The sequence below is a fragment of the Camelus ferus genome, chromosome 18 (assembly GCF_009834535.1).
Source record: "Camelus ferus isolate YT-003-E chromosome 18, BCGSAC_Cfer_1.0, whole genome shotgun sequence".
NCBI lineage: Eukaryota > Metazoa > Chordata > Mammalia > Artiodactyla > Camelidae > Camelus > Camelus ferus.
The window spans coordinates 15,651,278-15,676,686 of NC_045713.1; the positions used below are offsets into that span (position 1 = coordinate 15,651,278).

A 25,409-nucleotide genomic window follows, 5' to 3' on the forward strand; every position below is an offset into this window, starting at 1 on the left:
TTTTAAGGTTACATTTACATAGTAGAACGTATTTTTGTGTTTTCCTATAACTTGATTTACCCCTTCTACTTGGTGTTCTCCCTACGGTGGTGTCTGCCCTTCTTTTTTAACTGTGGCACAACTCTATTAAATGGATGTGCCCCAGTCAACCCCCAGCCCAACCTCTTCTGATGAACGTTTGGGTTGTTTCACGGTTTTCATCGAAATGGCGTGTCCTGGTAAGTGCTGCAATGACCTTCCTAGTTTGTGCCTTTTTGGGTTCTCGCCAAGTGTTTCTCAGGAACAGCTTTCCCAGAAGTGGAAATACTGGATCAAAAAGAATGTCCATTCTAAATTTTAACATACCTTGCCAAACTGTTCCCTCCTTCCCAACAACTCCCTCAAACACCGCACATTGTCCACATCTTTGCCAATATCGGACAATGTCAGTGTTTTAATCTTCAGCCAATCGGATGGTTAAGGGAATGACGGGAAACCAGTGTGGATGGAACAGAAAGGGCAGGTGGAGCCCAGCATGAGATGAACCTGAGGCGGTGGCGACACAGGGCTAGAAAAGCGCGTAGCCCCGAGGCGTCCTCTTAAGCACGGGGTCTCAGGGAAACCAGCTTTTTCACTCGCCAGCACTCAGACTTCTGCAGCAGACCTGGCGGCCCGCAGAGCTGCCTCGTGCCCGCCGCAGGGGCGTGTCCTCCGCAGGCCCCGCCCCCGCTGCGTGCGCACGTCGGGCCGCCTGCTCAACTGCGGCGTGCCGCGGCGGCTGAGGGAGTCGCTGACAGACTCGCGGACGCGGCGCTGACGGGAGGTGGAGCGTCCCTGCGGCCGGTGAGTGCCCGCGCCCTGCCGGGCCTCCCTCACGGCTCCTTGGCGACCCTGACCGGCCCGGGTCCTCTGGAGCTGGGCTTGTCTGGCCGCGGGCCGCTACGCCCCGGCGCCAGCCTGAGGGACCCCGGTGGGCCCGGGCGCGGGGTGGCGGGGAGCCGGGCGGGCGGGGCGGGGGGACCCCGCTTCCCAGACGGTGTTTCAGAGGCCAGGGGGCGGCCTGAGCCGCCCGTTCGCGTTGGTCCCCTTCGGGCCCACCCCCTCCCGGCGTCACGAGTGCCCCGGGGAGGTGACCCCCGGGTCGCCGCTAGCGGACTTGGCGTTCCTGGCGGGGCTTGCAACCTCTGACCGCCCAGCCGGCGCGTCCGTCCACCGTGGGCCGGAGAGGACCCGGACCTGGCCCGGCGTCGGAGATCCGTGTCCGGGAGGCTGGCGTGGGCCGGGCTCTGCCCTTCCTCCTCCTGACTCACCTCAATCCGAAGGGCCCTTTAAGTCGCTGTCGTGACTTCCCCAGTGACCCGCGGCCGCCACATTGCGAGGGACCAATGTCAGGGACAGCCGGTTAGTCTGGCAGGGAGTTTACCTGTCACCTCATAAGCGCAGTGCCCTAGGTGTGTTAATTGCCCCATAAAAGCTGCAGGACCGCCTTGCACCGCCTTTGCACAAAACCTGTATGTGTCATGCTATTTAAATTACTTATGTGGCCTGTGGCTGTTCATCCTTCTTATGTTGTATTCATGGCTCTGTGAACCACACAAGGCGGAATGTGATTGAAAAAGAGATAAACATGGTATAATGTCCTATAGTTCAGGAAGCCCTCTCACTCCCAGCCCATAACAATACCCTGTGAGTTGATAGTTTTCCCACTTGTAAAATGGGGTTAATGGTGAGATTCTGGTTAAGAGACTTGGACTGCATCTCACAACCAAGAAGATGGCACAGATGGTCCTGTCCCTGGTCGTCTGCCCCCAGATCCCATGAGCTTTCCTGAACAGAGCTGTAGAGATTAGAAATGGATTGTTATTTAACCTGTCTTCCCCCTTCCCCTAAACTGTCCTCCCAAGTAGAAGGAAACAGGAACTCACTGGTTGTATGTATTTGAATTTCTGTTACGGCATTAACCAGAGTGTTTTGATTAAAATTTTACCTGCTGTATTAACATTTTTAGTTTTTCTTCTGCAAGGAGGGGCATAAGGAATATAAATGAGTAAATCTGTGCTTTATTCATTATTTTTTTTTCAAGAAACATCACGGGACAACATCACAGGCTTACGAGGAGCTCACTGTTCAATTGGGCATTTACAAGTTTACTTGGTGAAATTGGAAAAAAGTTTTGAAATAACAGTACTTAAGCCAAAACACTGGTGAGGGTATGGGAATTCGAGGGACCTTGGAAACAGACGCATCGAGTGACCTCACCTGACTGGAGATGTTAAGAGGAAAAAACCTGTGATTCTCCATTGTCTGACTTGATATCTTTTTTTCCTTTACATCAATAAGGTGAGATGGTGTGAGTCACCAGAGTCAGCAGTATGAGCTACTCTAGAAACGACAATGCCAAGGAGAAGATGAGTTACAGAAAACATTAATTGCCTTTGGCTCACCCCTCACTGAGTCTGTCGAAAAGCAAAACTAGACAGACAGCTAAGGGCTTTGGGCTACCTTGATTTTTGTTTCTTTTTAAAAGCTGACTCTCATCATAGGACAGTTAAACTCTATCAGATTTGTACCAAAAACTGAAATATCATTCCTCCAGGAGGAAGCTGTTTTTGAAAATTGGAATTGTATGTTTCAGTGTAAAATTTAGAATTTAGCTTGTAACTCCTTGGAGAGAAAGATGAAAAATTTGAACAGTATATTACTTCCTTGTATATCATTGGCTGTAGTTAACTAAGAAGTTAACAGATGATTAATACAATCTCTTTTTTCTGATAGTAGTTAATGGGAGAATTAAGAGATCTGGGTCACATCTCCTTTTGTGTTGAACACAGTGAAGGTTATTTGCTTTTTAACTTAATTCATTGTATCTGATAGGTTTATTTGTGTAGAGACATAGGATGAAAGCTCTGTCTTTCATTATAATGTGAATAATCTCTCAGGATATTTTTGCCCTGCTGAAGAGTGCCATTACTGATTCATTCTTGCCAGCAATGAGAGAGAAATGGGGGTGGGGAGCGAGTCTTTAATTGAAAGAGGTAATATAACTGCTTATACTGGGGTCTTCTATTTTTAAGTTCTGTTTTTGTATTTTTTTTTTAAGTTTTTTTTGGGGTGGGGGTAATTAGGTTTATTTATTTATTTTTAGAGGAGGTACTGGGGATTGAACCCAGGACCTCATGCATACTAAGCATGCGCTCTACCATTTGAGCTATACCCTCCCTCTTTTATTTTTTTTATATGGAAAATATTTCACTCTGGTGACCACTCAGGTGCTCTGTAGTATTATTCTCTCTATGGTTTACTTCTCCATATTGACTTCATTTATTTACTGTAAGATGTCTCCCATTGTATTACACGTTTTAAAGCCAGGTAATGAAGACAGCTGACTTTAAATTCTTTTTAAACTTATAATAAACTGAACATACAGTAGTGAAATACATAACTGATGGTCTGGTCTAGCAACATTACATATATCTACAGAATATGCAGTTACATTTATTCATAAATCCTTTTGATATGACCAGTGTCTTTCCATTTAAGAATAACAATGATTTTTGGAGTTTACTATAGATAATTTAGAGGTGCATAGCTATTGTGAAGGAACTAAATTTACAATCAGTTCATCAGAGGACTGCATCTAAATTGCCATCATGGCTGACTGAAATGGAGCCAGGAACTCCTTCTGGGTCGTCATATCAGCCACATCTATATTCAGACCTTACAAGGTAATATTCCTGAACCCTTAACTAGGTATTTTGAAACAGCGGTTAAATTCATGAGGCTCTTCTCAGTGAGCAGGTTTTAATGTTGCTTTGATGTAATTTTAGAAGGCTTTTAGCAAACATGTATTTCTCAAAGTGATGTATTTCTTCTAAGCAGATATTTTAATAGTAATCCAAAGGCTATTTAGTCTGCTTATGGAATAGAAATTGCATCAGGATACACGTCTTCTTGCTGTTCAATGATGTGATGTTGAGGAGGGTTCTTTTTCAAATGTATACTTAAGTATCTCTGTGAAAGTCTGCAGATACACTGCTTTGTACTGCAAAATGATTGAATTGTTAAGTACAAAATTGAGCTAATTAATCAATTTGTAACCATTATTTTCACTCACAAACAACTATACAACACTAGACAATGTTTTGCATCTAATTTACATTTAATTTATATTGGAGTGAAAGATAAACTGTTTTTCTCTAAAAAAATAAAAGCTGTAGTGGTATATTTTTGGCCATGAGAAAAACATTTTACACCCTTTGAACTGCAGTTTCTGTATCTGAAAAATGAGGTGAATACTTGATGATCTTTCAAGTCTTTGGCGCCTTGAATGCTACTTTTTGATCTAGGATGGGGTTTCCAAACCTTTCTATTTCACTGGGCTTGGGATTTGGCCTGGGAACCTGTGTTTAAAGTTTCCCATGTGATTCCTGTTTGGGGCGACTTGTCTAAAATACAGGCTGGGAAGAAGAGGGAGTAGACTGGCAAGAACGCAGAGAAGTAAGTGACAGGATACACGAGGGAGACAGCAGGGAGGACAGAAAGAGGGATTGTTGTACGCAGTGACTGCTGTCAGCCTTTCTGTCGGAGGCCCAGCAAGTGGATATTCTCTTCTCTCTACTTAGAGGAAAAAATTAATTTTTGTCACATGAATAGATTTGTTTCCTTCCCAGGAGTATCATGGGCCTAATTATTGTCATAGTTCTCAGTAACTTTAAAAGGGCTTTGAGGGAGAATGGCATAAAGAGACAGCATCCCGCCAGCCTGACTTTTTCTGAATACTCCCAGCTTCCTGCCTTTCTCCTGATGAACCCTCTGTCTTGGAAGACTCAGGTTTCCCTGTCAAGTATTATATTCAATCCCACAATTACCTGAGGGCTGTGGGAAGGTGCTAGCAAGATTAAAACAATCTGCCATCAAGCTTTTAGCTAATCTAGCTGGCTTGCCTGCCTCATCAGTCACTGTGGTGATCATATTTATTATGCCAAACACTGGGACCCATAGTCTGAGCGTACAGGTGTACTGAACGAGTTGGTGAGACAGGATATTTGAGTAAACTGTCCTGGAAAATCTGGAACACAAGGCTCTGTCTTTAGCCTGTTGTCTGTACTGCACAATTAGTATTTATACTATAGTACACCTGATATGTTATTTATCTTTCTACTTCTCCATCTCTCTCTCAAGCTACTTGAAGTCCAGAACAAGATCTTAGGCCTCTTTGTAATTCATGGAGCCCATGAGCGTTGTAAATATTTGTTGATGATAACATGGCATGTCACATGCCCAAGTGTAGTCATCCCTTCCTTAGATACTGGATCTGCTGTTCTCTCTGGCAAGACTGCTACCAGCTACTGCAGAGTAACTGTTGTCACCTGGAACTCCTTCCAGGGCAATTTAGAGAAGGGCAGGCAGATGAAGGGGAAGAATTGATGAGCAGAACTGACGGTGGCTTGGGAGAGGGGTCTAGGTAATAGTGTTTGAAGGCAGATGAGAAAAGCAGGTGTAGTGAGGGGACATTAAACCTTTACTCCCTTGGTTTTCTATAGGAAGACAAGGGAAGAGTCAGGCCTCTCTTTGCTTAGTAGTAGCAGGTATCCCACTAATTAGAAAATAACTTTTAAAACATTCCTTTCCTCTACCACACACTTGGGTTTTTGTCAACCTCAGCAGAATTTCTAAGTATGCTCAGTGTCATGTTTGTCTTGCTTTGTAGCACTTTTTGTGTTTGCTGAAAGTCATAATGGTGGACCCAAAAGGAACAAAGTGGTGCGACTGGCTGCTGTAGGTTATGCTTTCTTGCCTTTACATGTGGCTTTTCCAGGGCATATGCCCAGATTTTAAAGAAGTCAACACAGTCAAGTGCAAGTGCCTGCAGGTAGAAGGACAAAGAAACAGTGCTATCTGCCTGTTTGGCAAGCATGTACTGCCTGTGTGGTGTGCAGAGTACTGGCACTGAGCAGGTGTGCAAAAACAGCAGCAAGCCCAGCAGTCCTTGGTCACCAGGAGTTGGCAGCCACCTTAGGGAGGTGCATAACAGTAAATTCACTTTGTAAGGTTTATGATTGTCGCTTGACATCAGTATTCTAGGAGGTCAGGGAAATGAAGAGCTGAGAAATGGAAAAGATAGTAACTTGAACTGAACCTCACTGGGTTAGGCGAAAGACAGTAGGAAGAGAAAAGAAGGGAGGAGGGGAAACCCCTCTTTAATGAATGAGCCTTCAGGGTTCTTACCGAAAACGTTACCCACAAAAAGAATGTCTGTCATAAAATGACTCTTCTAGAATAGGGATTCTTAACCTGAATTCTGGGTCCACAGGTGAACTTTAGGGGCCTGTGGTTGCTCTGGAATGGCATGAGCAACATTTTTTTTTTAAATATGTGATTGTCCTGGAGAGAGAGTTCGAAGCCTTCATTTGATTCTCAGAAGGATTTGCAACCCCAAAAGGCTAATGATTATTCTGACAAATATCCTTGCCACCCATCTTCAGAAGTGCATGTCTGAATTTGTATCTTCAGATGCAGCGGTATTTGGATGGAAGATTAGAGACAGAAACCCTAGGATTCCTTTGTAAACAAACAACCTTCTGTTGAACATTAGCTGTCATGAAACAGAATGCTCCTGCAAAGGACAGCGTGTTCCCATATAGACAGTGGTCTAATCTGGTTCCCAGGGGGTGGGGCCCCTAAAGTGCCCATACTGATTAGTGTGAGTGAGGCTCCAGATCTGCTCTCAGAGAAACCTTACAGTCAAATGTAGCCGATTATAGTATACACCTGCCCATGATACAGACTTAGAGCCAAGTAGGATTGTTGGGGATGGTGTAAATTGACATAAATATCACATGCTTTTTGGAAGGTCAGGACATTTTTCAGAAACTGCTGGGACTGTGCAAAACAAGGTATGAAAGAGTAGGGGGAGCCCTGCTCAGGCCTGGGAACAGTGGCTGATCTGGGATCAGCCTCCCCCTGCTGTTTTGAACATACAGGCCTGAAAGACTGTTCCAGAGCTGCCGTCACTTAGCACGCACAGCAGGAATGGAAACTGTTTCAAAGTGAGCACCCTAGCTCCCCTAGACCTCTGCCAGCAAACCAGGCTGAGCTCAGAGTTTCTAAGAGCGCTGTGTCCCTCTCCCCTCCCTCCACTCCCACTGTGGATGCTTTAACTGTGGATGCTCCACTGTACTTGCTTCACGTGTTGACCTTCTGTGTAGGGGTTTAGTTTGGGAGAATGTTGAGCATACCTTTCAGTGCCCTGGGGCACTTGATTCTCTGCCTTTCTTGGACAGTTGCCCTCCCCGTTTTGTCTGCCTTCTTTTTTCCTAGTTATTCATTATTGCCTAATCAGGTCCTTAGTCAGCAATAGGTGTTCTGGGCCATTTGAATTTATTTTTGATGATGATGATAGATGGTGATAGTGATGTTTGACTAGTTCTGGAGACCTCTTGGGAATTACAGGCACTCACTTCACATAGCTTTAATTCTTGTAGTTGTAGGGGCTGCCTCTGAAACAGGAAGTTATTTAGTAGCAAACTGCTGTTTGTTTTTATATTTTCTCTTTTGGTAAAGTGCGATTACTGTAGCATTTTGCTTTTTCCCCTTGCAATAATGATAACCTAATGCCTTAGTGTATTTCCTCCAAAATATGTTTAAAGACAGGGTGTGGGCTTGTTAAAAGAAGGTTGATGTCTTCCCTAGAGTAACAAACGTGAAGAGAATACTGCTACAAAATCCCTTCTCTAAAGCCAGCTCAGTGAATATAGAGTTTTCACAGAGGCAGACAGCAGGAGGAGTCGGTGGTTTGTGGGTGCCTGGGGTGGAGGAGTGCTGGCAAGGGTTTGTTACCTGGACTGTTAAAATTTTGCCTATTTTTTTTTAAAGAGTAAAACAGTATTCTGCTCTTAATCAGGCTTTCAAAGTCTTTAAAACAAAATCTAAAAGGTGTGTTCTCAATAGCTGTATCTGTGGAATGTAAGGAAGCCAGTAAAGGCAATGCAGTGCAGCCTTTCCCCATCAGATATGAAACAGGGAGCTATTTGAGCAAAAAGCATCGTGTGCTTGGTCTCCCCATGAGGCCCATGTCACTCCTGCCTCCCCCACCAATAGAAATTTCTGCAGTAAAAATGCTACTCAAAAATGCTTACTTATTAGCCAGCCATTTTTCTTATTTCTGGGATTCTCTTTTAAATTTTCTCTTTGTCACCTGCTCTTTGATAATACCTTGATTTTGAGACAACCTTAAGTTCTGGAAATCATTCATTCACTCAGCAAACCTTGATTAGGTAGGTACTCTGTGTTGGGCAGTAGGAGGCAAAGATAAATGAACCGCAATCTGGAATAAAGACACGTATACCAAGAAATACTGTAACAGGATACAAGCGCTATAATAATGAAAGACTTGTCTAAGTAGCTCTTAATGTAATACCAGGACTCCAAGATCGTCCAGTTCATTGTTTTCTAGACCTTATTTTTAGAAGCAGCACAACTCTATTTTCGAAGAACGTATGGGAAGGAATAGGGGAATTGCTCTGTCTGAAATGGGTAGATGGAAGCCCAGTCTTTCCTGCTCTGCCTCCAGTTAAGTACCATCCTCCCCGCAGCTCACTGAGAAGTGCCTTTTATTTTACACATGAAGGTGTTGCAGTTCCGGGGAAGTCTTGTAATACAGTTAGTGCAGACCTGGTAGTAGAACTTAGTTCTCCTCATTCTTAGCCTGCTTGTCAGTTGGACACCAGACTGATAAGCAATAATGAGATTTTCTCCCAGTTTTGTGTTCCATTCAACAAATAAATCAGTAAACTCACTTTCTGTCAGGGCTTCGCCTCTGCCTGACTTTGTTTTACTGAGCCTGCTTTAAAGATTTTGCATCCTAGGAATCTAAGTACAAATCAGTCCTATTCCCAGGAAGGTACTGTGACCCTTTTCATTGACATCTGTGGATGGTGCCAAGTTATCCTGCCTACTGGCACCCTCTTCTGTTTTCTGGTGGAAATTCATTTTCTCCAGAAATCTCTGTAAAGGGTATTTGATGAAGGTATGATGGATGGTGTGACGCATACTGCCAAAACAAACCTCATCTTGTCTCCCTGTAAACAGATGAAGGGATGAGAAGAGTCTTAGACTCATCCTTGTGTGAACCACTGCTTCTGAGGTTCAAGCAGGGTTTCTCAACCTCGGTTTTGTTTACATTTGGGGCTGGATTGGTGGTGGTGGGTGTGTGTGTGCACGCACACTTGTACTTTCTGTGCATTGTGGGATATTGAGCAGTATCCCTGCCTCTGTCTGTTTGATTCCAGTAGCACAGCCCACACCCCACATCCCACTTGTGACAACCAAAAATATCTCCAGGTATGGCCTGATGTCCCTTGGGGTGTAAAATGGCCCCCATCTGAGTCACTGGGTTGGGGATTGATTATCATGGGATGTAAATGCAAATCAGAGTTATCAAGTAAATTTTTCACTTACTTCGACCTTTATTTACAGCAATGAGCTGCTCTAAAGAAACAAAGCAATAACGCATCCTGTCCCCCATCTTGACCCTCTGTAGCATGGAGGGGCCTTCATGTTCAGAGCCTCCCTGAAAGAGTTTGAACTCTGGTGATTGTCTCCCTTTAGGTCCTTTGCAAAATTTATTTTTTTAGAAATTCCAAGGTTTTTCTGTTCCTTTCTTGGTATCTGGTGTTAAAATGAAAACAAAGTGTCTTCATAGTGAGCATTTAACCCAGGATAGATTGGATGCTACTGTAGGGCCTTTCATAGAGACAGGGGTATTTCCATTTCTTGACTAAAAGTATATAGGAACATTTGTTAACTTTAAACTTTAACTGACTTTTTTTTTCAGTTCATTAATCAGCATCATACAACATGGCACAATTTTATAAGAAATTTATCTCATTTAATTTTTATACTTGGACTCTCTTGCCTTCTGAGATGGCCTGCACTCTGTCTATGGAGTGTGTATCTCCCTGAATAAATCTACTTTCACTTTACTGTAGAATGTGTATCTCCTGGGGCTACTCTCCCTTCTGAGGGGGACTGCGTTCTGTCTATGGAATGTGTATCTCTGTAAATAAAAAAAAATTTTTTTGGTACCTACCTTGTGGAGTAGTTATTACTATCCTTACAGATGAAGAAACTGAGACTCCGAGAAGCTAAATAGCTGGTCCAAGGCCACCCAGCTTGTGTGCAGCAGGACCAGGGTTTATCCTCTGTCGTGACCAACTAGAGCCTGTGCCTTAACCACATCCCTGCGCTGCCTCTCAGCCTGTGTGTGGATTCTCTCTTGACTGGGCTTATTAGTTCAAGTAGGGTTTGTTGGGAGTCTACCATGGGTTGGCTCTAGAGATCATCACACAGTTCCGTCATTGCCCCAACTTCTTTGGTGTCCTGTCAGCACATTAACATTGTGCTGTGCCAGTAGGACTTCCTTGCCTGTGGCTGCTGTTAGACTTGTTGAGCCCATCTCCCAGAAACTTTGAGATGGAGAGATTCAGTCTCCCATGTTTTTTATTTTATTTTTTTTTGCAGGGGGTAGGTAATTAGGTTTTTTTACTTGCTTATTAATTTTTTAAATGGAGGCACTGGGAATTGAACCCAGGACTTTGTGCATGCTAAGCATGCACTCTACCGCTTGAGCTATACCCTCCTCTCTTCCATGTCTTAGAATGTATACTGACATACAGATACTTACATTTGTATCTGAATAATAGTCAGATTTATACAGACACTAAGTTACTGCCAGTGACTATTGCATGGGGAGGCTGTGTTCTGGGAATTTCATACTGGTGAGGAAAGTAAAGTGCATGTCTGTGGAAATTTCATGAATAGACCAGGCAAAGTGATGTGTTATCTCTTAGCTTGGATCCTAGAAGGCTTCATTGAAGAGCTAGAGCATCTAGAAAGAGAGTTTAAGGGCAATTTGTTAAGTAGTCACTGTGCTGCCTTGATTTTTCTGCCTTTTAAGTGTGGTTTTGAGGAGTGTTGCAAGTAGTTTGTTCCTAACAGTGAAATGTATGAATGTTTTGTCTTTAAAAAATAAGTTTTATTGACTTAAAGATTATCCCTGTAAGTCAGCTTTCATTCTGAGAGGCTTTTTAGAGGTGAAGAGAGAGCTGCTGTTTCAACTGACTACTGATAATTTCACATCCAATATATCTTCTCTACCCGCTAAGCTCCTGGCTACTCCTAAGGGACATTGTCATTCATGTACACATCAGACCAGACATACTGAGGGAGGAAACAGTTGAGAACCCCCATTCCTGGGAGCTGTTGCCTCATTCATTAATACAGGGAACTAGAGAGTAGGGTACCAGAGAGTAGGGTGGCAGCAGGCTGTCAGCTCTGTGCCCTTGACCACTCCTTCAGTGGAGGCAGGGCCTGCTGGTAATGCTGGGAAAGCCGAGCCTCTTACTCTAAGAAAGTCCAGTGGCTGCTGCTGCTGGTCCCCTGCACCATAGACACAAGCCTGTGAGGACGGGGCCAGCCTCTTGGAATTACCTGTTCTTAGTGGGGTCTTGTTTCCTTGCCCCATTTCCACCTACCCCTACCCCTCCCCCTGCTGCCAGACTCTAAGCAGTTGTGAGAAAGCCTGGGAATAATTCTTAACTCTGCAGGCCTCTGGAAAGGCCTTAAGGTCCACAGTGAGATACAGGAGCCATCTTGTTAGATTGACCAATGCCTTAGCCAATGGAATTGCTAATCTTGTAAGAAGTTTATGTTGATATACTTCCTGTCTGTCACACTACTCTTTCCAAGGCAGAGTATATTTTCAGTCGATAGAAAGACAGGACTGAACAGATTTTAAACCCTCCGTACATGGAGGACATGCTTTCAGATTCTTGAAACCAGATGTTCTATTTCTCTGTAATTACTATGGTAATAGGTGCTATAGAAATGTGCAGACCCTATTGTGACTACCCCTTGGTGTAGGGATGCCCCAGAGCCTCTGGCTTCATTGTACACCAAGACCTGGCAGGTCTGGCTGCTTCCCTCCAGATACCGAGCTGGGGAGGGGGAGGTCCATCCTCCCCTTTGGGACCAACCGTCTCCAGCCTTGGCATGCCCTGCTAGTCAACAAAAGCAGGGCTCAGCAGGGAACAGTCTTCTCAGGTTGCCATGTAACCTGAGCAAGCCAAGGTGAGTGTTGTGGGGGCAGGCAGCAGCAGCTTCTGAATCTTGAATCTTCAAATGGGAGCCTGAGCATTTACTTCTCAGAAATCATAGGATTAAGCTCACTTTTCATACTAAAAAACCAAATGGCACTCAGTGGTTTAGAAAACCCTTCTACTGAGAGCATAAATGCATGTGGTATAACCTGAGTTTCCATTTGCTAGTAGTCTGTCGTGACACCATGCTAATCTCACGTTCATGTACCACTGGGGATTAACTGGGGACACAGCAGGAATGACCTTGCATTCAGAAGGACTCAGGTTTGGTCCTAACTCGACTATTAACTCTCTGAATCACCTTGGCCATATTACTTAATTCTCTTGATCTTAGTTCCTTTGTAGTTATGGGACTCTGCTCAAAAGTGACTTAGCAAGATGTGTCCACATCTGTTAGACGCGAGTCTGGTGCTTCTCTGCACCACCTTCTCCTGTGTGAACTTGAGGGGCCAAAAGCCCTGGCAGGGATACGACTTAGGTTCCATCGAGCCTGTTTGTAGAGAGGAAAGCACCCAGGAGCCCACAGCACTTCTAGATTTTCCAGAATGGAAATTCAGCAGAAACATCCTAATCACCCACTCTCTCCCTCCACCCTAATGCTATTTGGAGTCGTCATTTATGAGAGGTGACACTTGTTGCACCTGAGTGAACAGAAATGTGACTGACCACTTAGTCCACAGGACACATGCTTTCAAGATTGTTCTAAAGTTGGAATGTTTTTGCTTGCTGAGACTTAGGGGTGACACATGGTCTTTTCAGCATTCACTGTGTTACAACCAGCTCTGCGGATGTCTGGTGCCTAGGCTTTGTTCTTAGAAAATCCTGGCCTGACCATTTTAGAATTCAGTCAGGACTTCTATGCCCACCCCCCAGGTGCTTCTCCTGGAACTAAAGAGTCTTTGTCTTCTCAGTCCTGAGACCTGGTGGCACTCAGGGAACAGGGTGGGTCTTATATTTATTTCATTCTTACTAGGAAGTGCTCTTTACCAGGGCTCGTCTTTGGCGCCAGCAATAGTAGACTTTTGGCCCCTTCTCTGCCTTTTCATTGTTTCAGGTTTTGTCCTGGTGGCAGCTTGGAATGCTTGCTCAGTTGCATTTGAACATGCTAGAGATGAGCACACACCCTCCCTAGTGAAAAAAGCCCGCCAGAGAAGTCTTGGACTTCCTGAGTCTTGTCTGTTTTTGAGGTTACTAAGAGGCTAGCTCCCTTCGTTGCTTTCTGGTTTCTTGTTGCCCAAATGTGCAGGTGTGTGTTGGGTAAATCTGACACAAGAGCTTTGTGTCCCTGGACTCCTCACTTTTCCAGGATTCCTTGTCTGAACTTGCTCTTTATCAAGAGGTAGTTATGTGTTCAGTGAACTGTGGGATTGAATTCACCCAGTGATCAAAATGAAACGGGTGAAGCTCGTGTATAAGATTTGCTGAGGAGTGGCAGCACCACACTTCAGAGACCTCAGGCTGCTTATTCTGCAAACTCAGAAGCTAGTGACGTGGATGATGTGGTTTCCTCGTGGTTTGGGGTTGGGGGGATCTTATCAACTGCCTTGTAGGGTCAGAGCTGACTCAACTCTGTGCACTACTCCGACATCTGTCTCAGCCAGCATTGAGCAGCATCTGCAGTGTGGATTTTCTGGCTAAAGTGGTTACAGGTCTCACCTCAGAAGAACAGGAGTTCCCACTTCCTGGCATTGCCAGGGAATGAGGACTGTCAGAAGTCCTTAGGTATGACCGACTCAGAATTACCGAATTTCACATACCTCCTCAGTGTTTCATAATCACCCAACTTTGCCAACAACTTTCTCAAGAGATCATCTGCACTTGAGCAGTGTTATATTTCACGAAGCACTTGTACACATATTAGCTCAATTAGTCCTCACAGCACACTTGAGAATACAGAGCAAAGAGAGTTTTGTTACCCAGTTTTATGGATGAGGAAACTCAGCCTTCAAAAGGTTATGACTTACCTATGGCTGTGAAGCTACGCAGCATTGGAACTCCAGGTCTCAAGCCCAAATCCTTCTAGTTCTAAGACCATGCCTTTTGTGCAGGGCCCAGCTGCCTTTCTGTTCCTGAAGGTGAGCTGGGTCTATACCAATAATCAACAGTAAACGGGAGCCTGGAAGTGGCTCCTATAAACTGGCAGGTCCACTGAGCTCCCTCCCCCAACATTCCAGTCTCCCTGAGGTCTGGGAGCAGGGCAGGGGCAGTCAAGGGGCTGGTTAATACAGAAGATGTGTTGCACCTCCTCTGCAAATCGCTGGAAGCCAAAACTGGACCTTGGTGCAGGGTTTACCCCTATAAGCACTGGATTTTAAGCAGTGCTAAGGAGAATAGGTTTATCTCCACACTCTGTCCAGGAATAGGGCTTCTTCCCCATGTTGAGAGTTTTCTGGTGTCCTAACAAGGTCTGAAAAAAGCTCAGCAGGAGTGTCTCCTAGGGTAGATCAAGTAATAAATAGTTCTGAGTTCATTCTCAGTTCCTTTTGTAACATTTGTGTAACTTGTTTGTTATAAAGTGATTTCATGGTCATCATCTTTGATCCTAGTAGTAGTCTCGTATCGTATTGAAAGCTGGGCAGGTAGTCATTACACTTCACAGGGAGGGATTGGGAGGCTCTGAAGGGATGCACCTTCCTGTCCCCGGCTTCCTCCCTCCTGCTCTTGTTCCTTCCATGGTTTGTTCCCCAGATCATATATAGGGTTATAAGTAAGATGTTAGTTTACTCTTTTTATGTAGACAGATACTCAGAAAAGAACTTTTGGGTAAACAACCTGTTTGTTTTTATCTGCTGAGGCCTGCCTGCTAGGAGTGTGTGGCACCATTAAGAATTGACTTGGCCTGAGTATGGTGTTAAACAGAAACAGATATTCTCACTTAAAGGCGAAACGCCTTTAGGGGCTATAGAGAAGGAACAATCCTATAGTCCAGTAAAGGAGTATCTTGGACTCTTGTATTCTGTGTTTATTATCCAAAAACATTTATGGGGCACATATTGTACATGGTTTCTGTGAGAGGTGATGCATCTTGAACTGTGACCCTCCTGAATGTCACAATGTAAGTAGGGTGGGGATCCTAGACAAAGAAGTATACAACTGAAAGTTTCAGCAGGAAGAGTGGAAAGCACACACATATCCATGGGCTGCAGGGAAGAAAGCGGCACCAGTGACCAGAGGCAGGCCTTGAGACAGAAGAAGCCTCATTACCCACAGTACTGGCTAAGAGAAGGAGCCAGAGCCCGATGGACTGCCTGCCTCACAGGCCTGCAGGTGAGGAGCAGCCTCGCTAGGCAAGGGGGGAGTGGATGAGGGACTGGGCCTGCATGGAGCAGTCAGAGGGGCCAGGGGCCCAGTGCCCAGCTCTGTTGCGGGGAGAGCAGCCAGAGGCAGGGACTATGGGGAGACCCTGGGCTGCTGGAGCCCTGGGAGGGGAGCAGTGGACTCCGGAGGAGCAGCAGAGAAAACACAGTACTAGCTAGTAAACGCAAGAGCCAACCCAGCTGAGGCCTGTGGGGTGAGGATGGCCTTGGCCAGCTCAGAGGCATGGGAATTATAAACAACTCGTTAGTTAGAAAATCTAGACCACAAGAGAGGGGTGGAGGCGGAGGGAAGGAAGGGAAGAGGAATGAATCAGATCTGAAGAAAGATAAAAACTAAATTTCATACCATTTAATTCAGAGACCTAGCACCCAACTAAAAATTTTATTGTTTGACTTGGTATTTTAGAATTTAACCAATATTTTATTGTCACCCCTCCCCCCCTTCCTATTTAGCTAGCTTTCTCAGTAGTCATTCCATTTGTGCATCTGCAACAATTACAACTCAGGTTGGAGACTCCCCAGGGTGCAGAGCTGTACGTGATGTGGAACATGGATTGTGGATTCTGGGAAAATAAGAGTCTGAGGGAGTCTTGATCTGTCTTGTGGGATGCTTCTGGTTTAACGGGGGAAACGGGATGGTGGCAGTTGGGGGAAGATGAAGAATAGTCACCTCTTATTAATGTGACGCCAGTTCCAGACAGGAGTCAACTCTGAGCCTCTAACAGCCTTTTAGGAAGCAGGCAGGGACTCCTGATGCCCAGCAGGGAGGGAGCAGCAGTGGATCCTGAGCAGGAGTCTGAGCTGCCAGTTACCTTCCCTCTGGCTGTTTCCTCTCTGTATGGGTGGTAGCACTAGCTCCAGGTGGGCGTCCCTTGAGCTGCGGTAGCTGGTTGCTGGTCACTGTCAATTCCAGTCAGGTGGGAGAATTGTTCTAACTTCAGGGAGCTGGTCGTTCTGCCTTTCCTTCCCTTCTAGTGCTGACCAAGCTCAGCAACCCCCCACCCCACCCCCACCCCCCCGCCACCCCTTCCCTCAGTTTGTGGTTTTCCAGGGCAAAGAAAAAGAAGGAGAATGAAAAAAAGAGTTGTTATAGATGAAGTCTCCATTGTGCCTTTTGGGATCGCCAGGTGGGGAATGAGTGATGATACAGCCTTAGATTATGTTTCCGTCCTGCGGCAGTGCACGAGGCTAACTGACCTGAGATTTGCTGACGTGGGTCTCTGAGGAGGAAGACTTAACACCTTTGAACATGTCTGTTCTTTCAAAAGCCTTAGTTCCTTGAATCTGTCATTTACCAGGGTGGAGACTTTGAAATAAGTATTCTGGGTCTGCTGGGCAGGTCCGCAGGAGGGAATATTGGTGACAGGGTTGTTGTTGCTACTTCTCTCAGATCAGGTGTGGGAGTAAAAACCGGTAGTGATCAGGTGAACAGCTCAGAGTATAGAATTATCAAGTTGTGGAAGTACATTTTATAAACTGAAGGCCACAGTTTCTGGAAGTAGAAGAGAGAGAGGGCAGATTGATCTTTCTGGGATTAGTAACAGCAAAGGACCCAGGGAACTTCCTGTTGTTTAGATGGTAGAGCACAGGGTCTTAGCTGGTTTGCTTGGTCCAATTCCTCTCCTTCTGTTCCTCTCTCCTCTCTCCCCTCTCCCCAGGCTTTCCCTCCCCCCCTTTCAAGAAGGAGCCAATTGCCTAAAAAGTCCAACAAATAAGTGTTTAGAGCTTTCCAGATTCCCTTCCTGTCATCATCAGTATGCTCAGTTATACACAGTCGGAGTTAGTGTTTAGGGTCCTTTTTTGAAGAAATAAGTTTAGACTTTTCCATGTGTGGGTGCAGCCCATCAACTTGTCGCAGCGATGCCAGGATTCCATTGTTTCCTGTTGTTTGAGCAGCCCTTCCCTGTACTGTTAGGCTGTGTGCCTTGTTTCAGATGTCACAGTACGGCTACTTCTCATTTTGTACAGATTACTTTTAATACTTATTCAAGTGTGGGATATTCCCAGAGTGGAATATTTTGGGATCTTCTTGTTTTTGTTTTTGTTGGGGGGATGAGGCAGCTTCTTGTTGATAACAAGAGGTTGAAGTCTAAAAAGGTTTTACATTTATTATTTGGCTTCTGATTTTCTAGGGATTCCAATGGTTCTTGCAAAGAAAATAGGATTTGGGTGTAGAGGTCACCCTGACCTCGTTTGGCCATGTAGCTTTTCAGAGACTGAAGTGAATTCTGTTTCTGATGTGCAAGGTGGCTCCTGAATGCCACACTGTACGGCCACTCCCTTGAGGAACAGTGATCAGGCTTTAGGGATGGATATGGGCCCCTCTTCCTCATACCCATCCTGTGTGGGTTGAATGTACTAACGGAGCCTTCCCGAGAGTGTTCTCCTTTCCTGGCAGATGGAGCTTTTAGCACGTGTTAAGCACTCAGTATTCTTACTGCTGGGGTGGAATAAGCTGGTATCTGTTTTTCCTTCAAAGCAAAATCCTTAACCGTGTTTTGAGTTTAGAACCTGTTGAAGTAGTGGACAGCAGATTGTTCTTTGCTGTCCACAGGTGGATACTGTTGGCAGAATGCATTACACCATTGCCGGCCCACCTTCTTTCCTCTGGATTTGTTGTTCAATAAGTGTTCATCGAGAGCCTATTATTTTCTGGGCCCTGGAGTGAAGCATATAGCTGTGGCCCTGCCCCTGGGGCCAGAGTCAGGCCTAGGAGGAGGGAATTGGGGGCCATCAGGCAGAACCCAGTTGAAGAGGGTGGAGGGGGAGTGTACCCAAAGGGAGCCTGATACAAATTAAATATTGCTGAGAAAAAGGTGCCAAGGTAGACACCTGTGGAAGCTGGCTTTCTCTTCCCTTGTCTGTATTTTTAAGAGAATCAGAAGCCTTGTTGCTTAAATGACTACATTCTCCCAGAGCATGCAGTTATCGTCAAGTGAAACAGTTAATGATCACATTTAGTCATGCACACAATCACTGTGTGATCATTATGCTGCATGGAGTTTACCTATTATTGCTCTTGGTAACCTAGGCAACTGAATGACATCTGTTCTTGTCTTTATGTACTTTTAGTTTTGCCTGAAGCAGCATGGGGGCTGCAGTCCTCCGGTGCCTGGGACATGTCCCTCAGCATAGTCATATACCTTTCTAGAGGCTCTGAGGCCTTTTACTGCAGGCTTCCCTCCTGTGGGAAGCCCAGAACTCCCATCCCAGCACCGTTTCCTCTCTGCAGGCTGAGTGCTGAGTGGCTGGGGACAAATCGTGGCTCTCAGGGTCCCTAAGGGTGTGGAGCTCAGATGTTACTTCTTAAAAGCCTGTAAAATCAGATCAGTATGGACAAGCTGATGGAAGGCCAATGTGGGGCTTATTCTGAGCTGGCAAAATGTCTACCTCGACCCCTCAGAAAGAGGACGCATAGCTAGGTAGCCTTTCGCCATCTCTGTGGACTGTCCCATTTCTAGCTTTTTTCATATTGTTCCTTGATCTGGAGGCACTTCCTCTCCCTTACCTCAATTCTTGTCTGTTGTTGAGGGTCTGCACCATACCGTTCACCAGCATTATTATAGAGGAGAATATATCTGATCTGGAGTCAAGAGAAGTTCCCATTTCCATGTTATGCTATTTCTTTTCTTTCTCTCTTTTCCCCCCAGCTTTACTGAGGTATAATTGACAAATAAAATTGTAATATATTTAAAGTGATTTGATACATGCATATATTGTGAAAGGATTTCCGTGGTCAAGTTAACACACCTATTACCTCGTATATTTACCTTTTTCTTACTGAGAACCCTTAGGATCTATTAGCAAATTTCAGTTATGCAGTACAGTATTATCACCTATAGTCAGCATACTGTTCATTAGATTCTCAGACCTTTTTCATATTATAACTGAAAATTTGAACCCTTTTACCGGCCGTTCTCCCTTTGCCCTCAACTGCCAGTCCCTGGCAGCCCCCATCCTACTCTCTGTTTCTGTGAGTTGAACTTGTTTTGTTTTTGTGTTTTAAGATTCCACATATGAGTGATACTATGCTTTGTCTGACTTATTTCCCTTTCTGCTGTTTTCTAAGTGTTCTTGGACAACCTCAGTAAGCCTCAATCAAAATGCAAGTACAAGCCATCATATCTAATATTTACTAAGTGCTTACCTCATGACAGGCAGTGTGCTAAAAGCCTTCTGTGTTCTCACTTAATCCTTCCTATCATTAATCCCATTGTATAAGTGCTAAATCTAAAGGTGAGAAAAGGTTCAGAAAGATCCTGCTGAGTAAACCATGCTTTATATCATTCCAAAAGATAACAAAGATGTAACTACATGCCTAGAGAAGACTCAGAAGGGATGTATAGCAACAGATTAACAGTGGTTATATCTGTGGGGTGAGATAGAGATTGTTTTTTATTGTCTTCTTGTACCTTTCAAGGACCATTTCTTATACTTCTTTGTCCCTGTTGACACCTGTTTCCAGGTGGAGCTCACTAATGCCCAGTAGATAGATGCTGGTTGAGGTAGAAAGTTAGTCTCTTTCTTTGGGTTGATTTGGCCCCCGTCTTGGTAGCTCTGGCTTTGTGTTACTTTGTTAGTTGCTGGTGCAGCTGTGCTGCTGTTCACCTGAGAAGTTCCCCAGATGGGCTGCCCCTTTGCACTGTTAGGGTGGAGGGTGAGCTTGTCGTGTTCAGGGACCACATCTCCCTGGCTGACGAAGGCTCAGCCCTGGCAGCCGGCAGCGGGCACTGATTGGCTAACTTGTGTTATTCCCTTCGGCCTAGCAGAGTCGAGTGGGGTGGGGACAGTCTGCTGGCTTGGTGACTCAGTGTAGCTGATGCAGGTTGTCAGGTGCCTTTCGAACTGCTCTGCTTTAAAGCAGGGCTGCTCTGAATGGCCTGGCTTAACCCCCCAATTCATGCCCAGCTCTGCTGCCCTCTGCGCAAGGCCATCTGCCTTTGACAGGTAGGACGGGCTGGCCTCAGGGGCGCTTGCTGCTGAACTGAGAGCCCCTGCACTACTGCATTTTTTTTAATGATTCTTTTTCTTTGTTTCTTATGTTTTAGGTAACTTTTTATTTTGATATAATTTCAAGCATACAGTAAAATTCTAAGAATAGTACGTTGAACTTGTGTACCTTTTAAAACCCATATTTCACCTTCAGCATTTTGTCTCATTTGCTTTGCTTTCATGTCCTCTTGCCACCCCCGCCCGCCCCACATATGTGCATGTACACAGACTCTCTCTGCACCATGTGACAATAAGTTGCAGGTAGTATGTCCCTTTACTTTTGAATACCTCAGTACGTATTTCCTAAAACAAGGACATTCTCTTAAATAATCCCAATGCAGTTATAAAAAACAGCAAGTTCAGCGTCAGTACAGTGCTATTACCTAATCCACCGTCCATACTCAAATTTTTTCCATATGCAGATATGGTACCAGTAATGGCAGACCTTCATTTTTAAGGAAAACACTCCTGAGGCATGTGGATGACTCCTCAGTTACACTGGCTTGGAGGAGAGCAGATCCAGCAGGTGTTTGGGGGAAGTGACTGTCATGGGTACTGCATCACCAGCTCTTCGTGTCTCTACAGGACCGGAGGAGTGAGAGCAGCAAGAACCACACTTGGCAACGATGTCAGCAGAACTGGAGACCTCAGAGGGGCTGGATGAGTCGGAGAAAAAGAGCTCTGGGGCCTCAGGAAAAGAAAACCACACCAGGTGAGCCATGGGGGCTGGCCGTATTGAGTCAGGTGGGCCCAGGGCCTGCCACGCCCAGCACACTTGGCTTCATATGCTGGGGGTACCAAGTGTGGTCAGAGTTTGTGCTGCTGTGGCCGCCAGGGTGCCAGGCTGGCACCGCAGAGGCTGCAGAGACAGTGGACGGCGGCCTGGGCCGCTCTACACTCTTCCCCATTCCTTCTCACCATCATCTCATGCGAGGAGGCAGGACAGGTACTGCTGGGAGTGCTGAGGGTAGCATCTGATGGTATTTCTGGTCCTTCTTTCTTCTTAAAACCCTAAGCATTTTGTCGTTGGGTGAAAAAGGGTCGTCAGAGGCAGTGTCTTCTACCCCTTCAAATGTGAGAGCAACTCTAACTTCAGGGTTTTTCTTACTGTGGAGGGACAGTTCACTTGAAGCCTCATGTTACCCAGGCATGTTCTTCATCATTCTTAGCCTCTCCTTATAGCCCTGTCATTGGCAAAGCTCTGTTTTTGTATCTTGTAATAATTGCTAATAATAATCTATTCTCAGCACTGGGTGATATGAGCCAGTCTCCAGGCTGGGCCTTGAGAAGCCAAGTTTTTCTTGCTCAAGTGGATGATGGTGTGGACACACAGGTGCCCCTGCACAGTGTGTTCTCTGCCTTGTCTGGTATTGGAGTATGTCAGCACCACTCCATCCTGCGTCACTTTGTTAAGCAGCACAGAGCTAGGTACTGGCTCCACCATCCCGAGCCTTGATCTCATTCTTACCCTCCTACACCTGGGCCCAGCCACACATAATCCTGAAGAGGTTGTGTGTTCAAGGTAGGAGAATGGCAGCAGGGCCGCCCCAGGAGGTATACAGTCGGTCCTCCTCCGTGGCGTGGATTCCGGGAGACAAGCTCCCGAAGGCTGGCTGTTCCCTGAAGCCAGCAAATTATGGTAGGATTAGAGGTGTGTGTTTCTTTGGGCACTAGTGGCCGCAGAAGCAAAACATGACTCATTTGAGTGGTTCAGAGAGACATGACATTCTTGAGGAGTAGGTCACAGTCATCCAGAGTGTCACGCAAGTCCTTAGAGCAGACTCCTGTCTGCCTGCCCTGTGCTCCTTAGGTTAAGAGGCTGGAGTCATGTTTCTGAGCAGCCTTTGCCTCTAGCTCAGCAAGTGGTCCCCCTGGAGCTGGGAAAGGCTAATTCACACACACACACTCTTTCCCTAGGATGGCGGACCTCTCTGAGCTCCTGAAGGAAGGGACCAAGGAAGCACATGACCGGGCAGAAAACACCCAGTTTGTCAAGGACTTCTTGAAAGGCAACATCAGGAAAGAGCTGTTTAAGGTTTGTGCCCTCGGTCCTGGACTGGGTTGGGCTGGGGGTGTTAGTGCCATGAGGAAGGTCCCCCTGGAGCTGCTCTGAGGGAAAAGCTGGGCCTTTCTCTACGCTCCATGCTTTCTCAACGACAGGCTGTGTTTTCATGTCTTAAGTGATGTAAAGGAAGTGAGCCACGTTCCGAAGAATTCACCATGCCATTCCTTTAAGAAACAAAAGCTTCCTGCACGTGTGAAGTAATTCACTTCCTAAAAGTGGGCCTTAGGGGAACGGAGGGGGGTGCCACACAAGCCTTTGTCTGCAGCTGTTCAGATGTGTGGGTGGTGGGCTCAGGAGTTGCTGGCTGAGGCCCAGGCCCTGCCCTTGCCCATGGTGTCCCCATCGCCCTCGGCAGCTGGCCACTACTGCGCTATACTTCACGTACTCGGCACTTGAGGAGGAAATGGACCGCAACAAGGACCACCCAGCCTTCGCCCCCTTGTACTTCCCCATGGAGCTGCACCGGAAGGCGGCACTGACCAAGGACATGGAGTATTTCTACGGTGGGGACTGGGAGGAGCAAGTGCAGTGCTCCGAGGCCACCCGAAAGTATGTGGAGCAGATCCACTATGTGGGGCAGAATGAGCCAGAGCTGCTGGTGGCCCACGCCTACACCCGCTACATGGGGGACCTGTCGGGGGGCCAGGTGCTGAAGAAGGTGGCCCAGCGGGCCCTGAAGCTCCCCAGCACAGGGGAGGGGACCCAGTTCTACCTGTTTGAGAACGTGGACAATGCGCAGCAGTTCAAGCAGTTGTACCGGGCCAGGATGAACGCCCTGGACCTGGACATGAGGACCAAAGAGAGAATCGTGGAGGAGGCCAACAGGGCCTTCGAGTACAACATGCAGGTACTACCAGGGGCTGGGTGGGAAGGGGCCTCTGACTGTGGGGCCCCCTGAGCTGCCTGAAGGGGCATCAGTGCACTAGACAGGTGAACTGCAGCCTGCCCGAGAGAAGGGTGAGGGACCACATAGGCCAGAGGGCACGAAACCCAGCGATGGCGCCGCCTTGTTTGATAGAGAGCCTGTGTGCATGTTTTCGGAAGGCGTGGCCCCAGCACAGAGGGGCTGGGGAGAATGGAGCTCTCTCTCACCACAGAATTCTGGTCTTGAGGAATGGATTTCCCCCTTGTTAGCAAGGGTTGCTATGAAGAGTCCTACTTGAACAGTTCAGGGAGAGTGAGAAGAATGACTCAGTTTACTAGAGGCCGTTAGATGGGCCCAAGCCTGGGGAGAGAGCCCAGGTCCAGCCCTCAGCACCAGGAGCGTGGCCACAGGAGGCAGTGAAGTGCCAACCTGACCGTAGGCTTGGCAGCCCCCTAGCCTGATGTCTGTAGGCCTCTGAGGGCCACTCAGGATGAGTCAGCCCTGCCAGGGCCTCATTCTCCCATGTTCCTCTTTTTCTATCATTTCTTGCTAAAAACACCCATTAGAAATAGGGAAGTACTGGTGCTTACATGGGCAGTGCTTTTGCTTTCTCCTCCTGTCTGTCCCCTGGTAGTTTCAGCTGTGGGCTGTGTGTCAGTCGGGGCAGCACAGGTGCTGCCACACCTCGCAGTGCTCATGCTTGGGAGGGCTGCCAGGTCAGCGTGGCCGCCCGGCTGCTGACTGGGGCTGCTGCTGTGTGCTCCTGAGCAAGCCTCACCTGCTCCAGCTCCCTGTGTGTGGGGGAGACAGTCTTCTCTGAAAGCAGAGTGTACACAGTACAGTGATGGCTGTTGATCCTCTGCACCTGCAGATATTCAATGAACTGGACCAGGCTGGCTCCTTGCTGGCCAAAGACACCCTGGAGGATGGGCTTCCCATGCACGATGGGAAGGGAGATGTGCGGAAATGCCCTTACTACGCTGCTAAACAAGACAAAGGTAGGTCTCGTGTCTGAGCTCCCCCGCTAGGGCAGGCATGTCCGTGTTCCTGCGTCCCCCACTGATGCCATGTCCTCTGTTGGTGCTGCCATGCAGGTATCCTGGAGGGCAGCAGCTGCCCCTTCCGAACAGCCCTGGCTGTGCTGAGCAGGCCCACCCTCCAGTTCATTCTGGCCACCAGCGTGGCCCTGGCTGCCGGCCTCTTGGCCTGGTACTACATGTGAAGGACCCACCACACTACGCTGGCGCCCTCCTCCTGACCCCTGGCCCGCCCCCACCTCCACCCACGACCAAACTACCACCTCAGGTGACCTTTTTTTTTTTTTTTAAATGCTGGCCTTGAGAAAACCACCAATAAAAGCCAGATGCTAAAGCCTTTGCCTGTCAGCATCCCGTCTGTAGGCCAGATGCTGAGCTGGATGCAGGCCCACCCCCGCTGCAGTCCCCAGGCCATGGCGGGCAGCAGGGCAGCCTGCGCAGCTCAGCGGGCTGGCCTGGGCCTCTGGAACCAGCTTGGCTGCCGGGGCCCCCATACGTCTGACCCCAGGCTCATTCCCTCCATTCTTCCTTGTTGTGTCGGCATTTAGGTGGGAACTTTTCCCTGCTGGGAGCGGAGCAGCCAGCAAGTCCAGGCTCCCCTAGCCCTGTGGGAGGGAGGGGGGCCTCCCCAGATGCTGTTGCTCCTCTGCAGGACCTCTCCTGGGGGCAGAGGGCCAGGGGTGAGAAGGGGCAGAAGCCAGACTCACACCCTGCCTCAGAGGTCCTGGGAACTCCGTCCTGGGCAGCCAGTCCTCAATGCTTCTCAAGCAGAAAACCCTGAGTAGGGTCTTTGGCCATGACCTGTGTAAATGCTACCTTCTCAATAAAGTGGACTCTGACAGCCGCCTCCTCCTTCTGGTGCGACGTCCTCCTGTCATCCTTGCTGGCCCCCCAGGCAGCCCTACATGTGTCCCCAGTACTACTGGTCACTCAGCAGCCCTCCTGTCTGGGGCAGTCATCATGGCCATCTCACGAAGACCCTTGAAGTCCAGCTGG

At 47.1% G+C, this 25,409-nt stretch overlaps 1 protein-coding gene and 1 non-coding gene across 2 annotated transcripts; one reads left to right on the forward strand and one right to left on the reverse strand.

The window, feature by feature from the left end:
- The first annotated feature begins 687 nt into the window (after nucleotides 1-687).
- Nucleotides 688-25,257, forward strand: HMOX2 (heme oxygenase 2). The gene is made up of 6 exons (XM_032461140.1): nucleotides 688-822; nucleotides 21,032-21,158; nucleotides 22,364-22,481; nucleotides 22,867-23,358; nucleotides 24,248-24,374; nucleotides 24,471-25,257. The coding sequence occupies exons 2-6, from the start codon at nucleotides 21,073-21,075 to the stop codon at nucleotides 24,596-24,598; spliced, it is 951 nt and encodes a 316-aa protein (XP_032317031.1). The 5' UTR covers nucleotides 688-822; nucleotides 21,032-21,072; the 3' UTR covers nucleotides 24,599-25,257.
- Nucleotides 3,125-3,197, reverse strand: TRNAT-AGU. Its single transcript has one exon. It is a non-coding gene; the product is annotated as a tRNA-Thr (tRNA).
- Nucleotides 25,258-25,409: the final 152 nt, after the last annotated feature.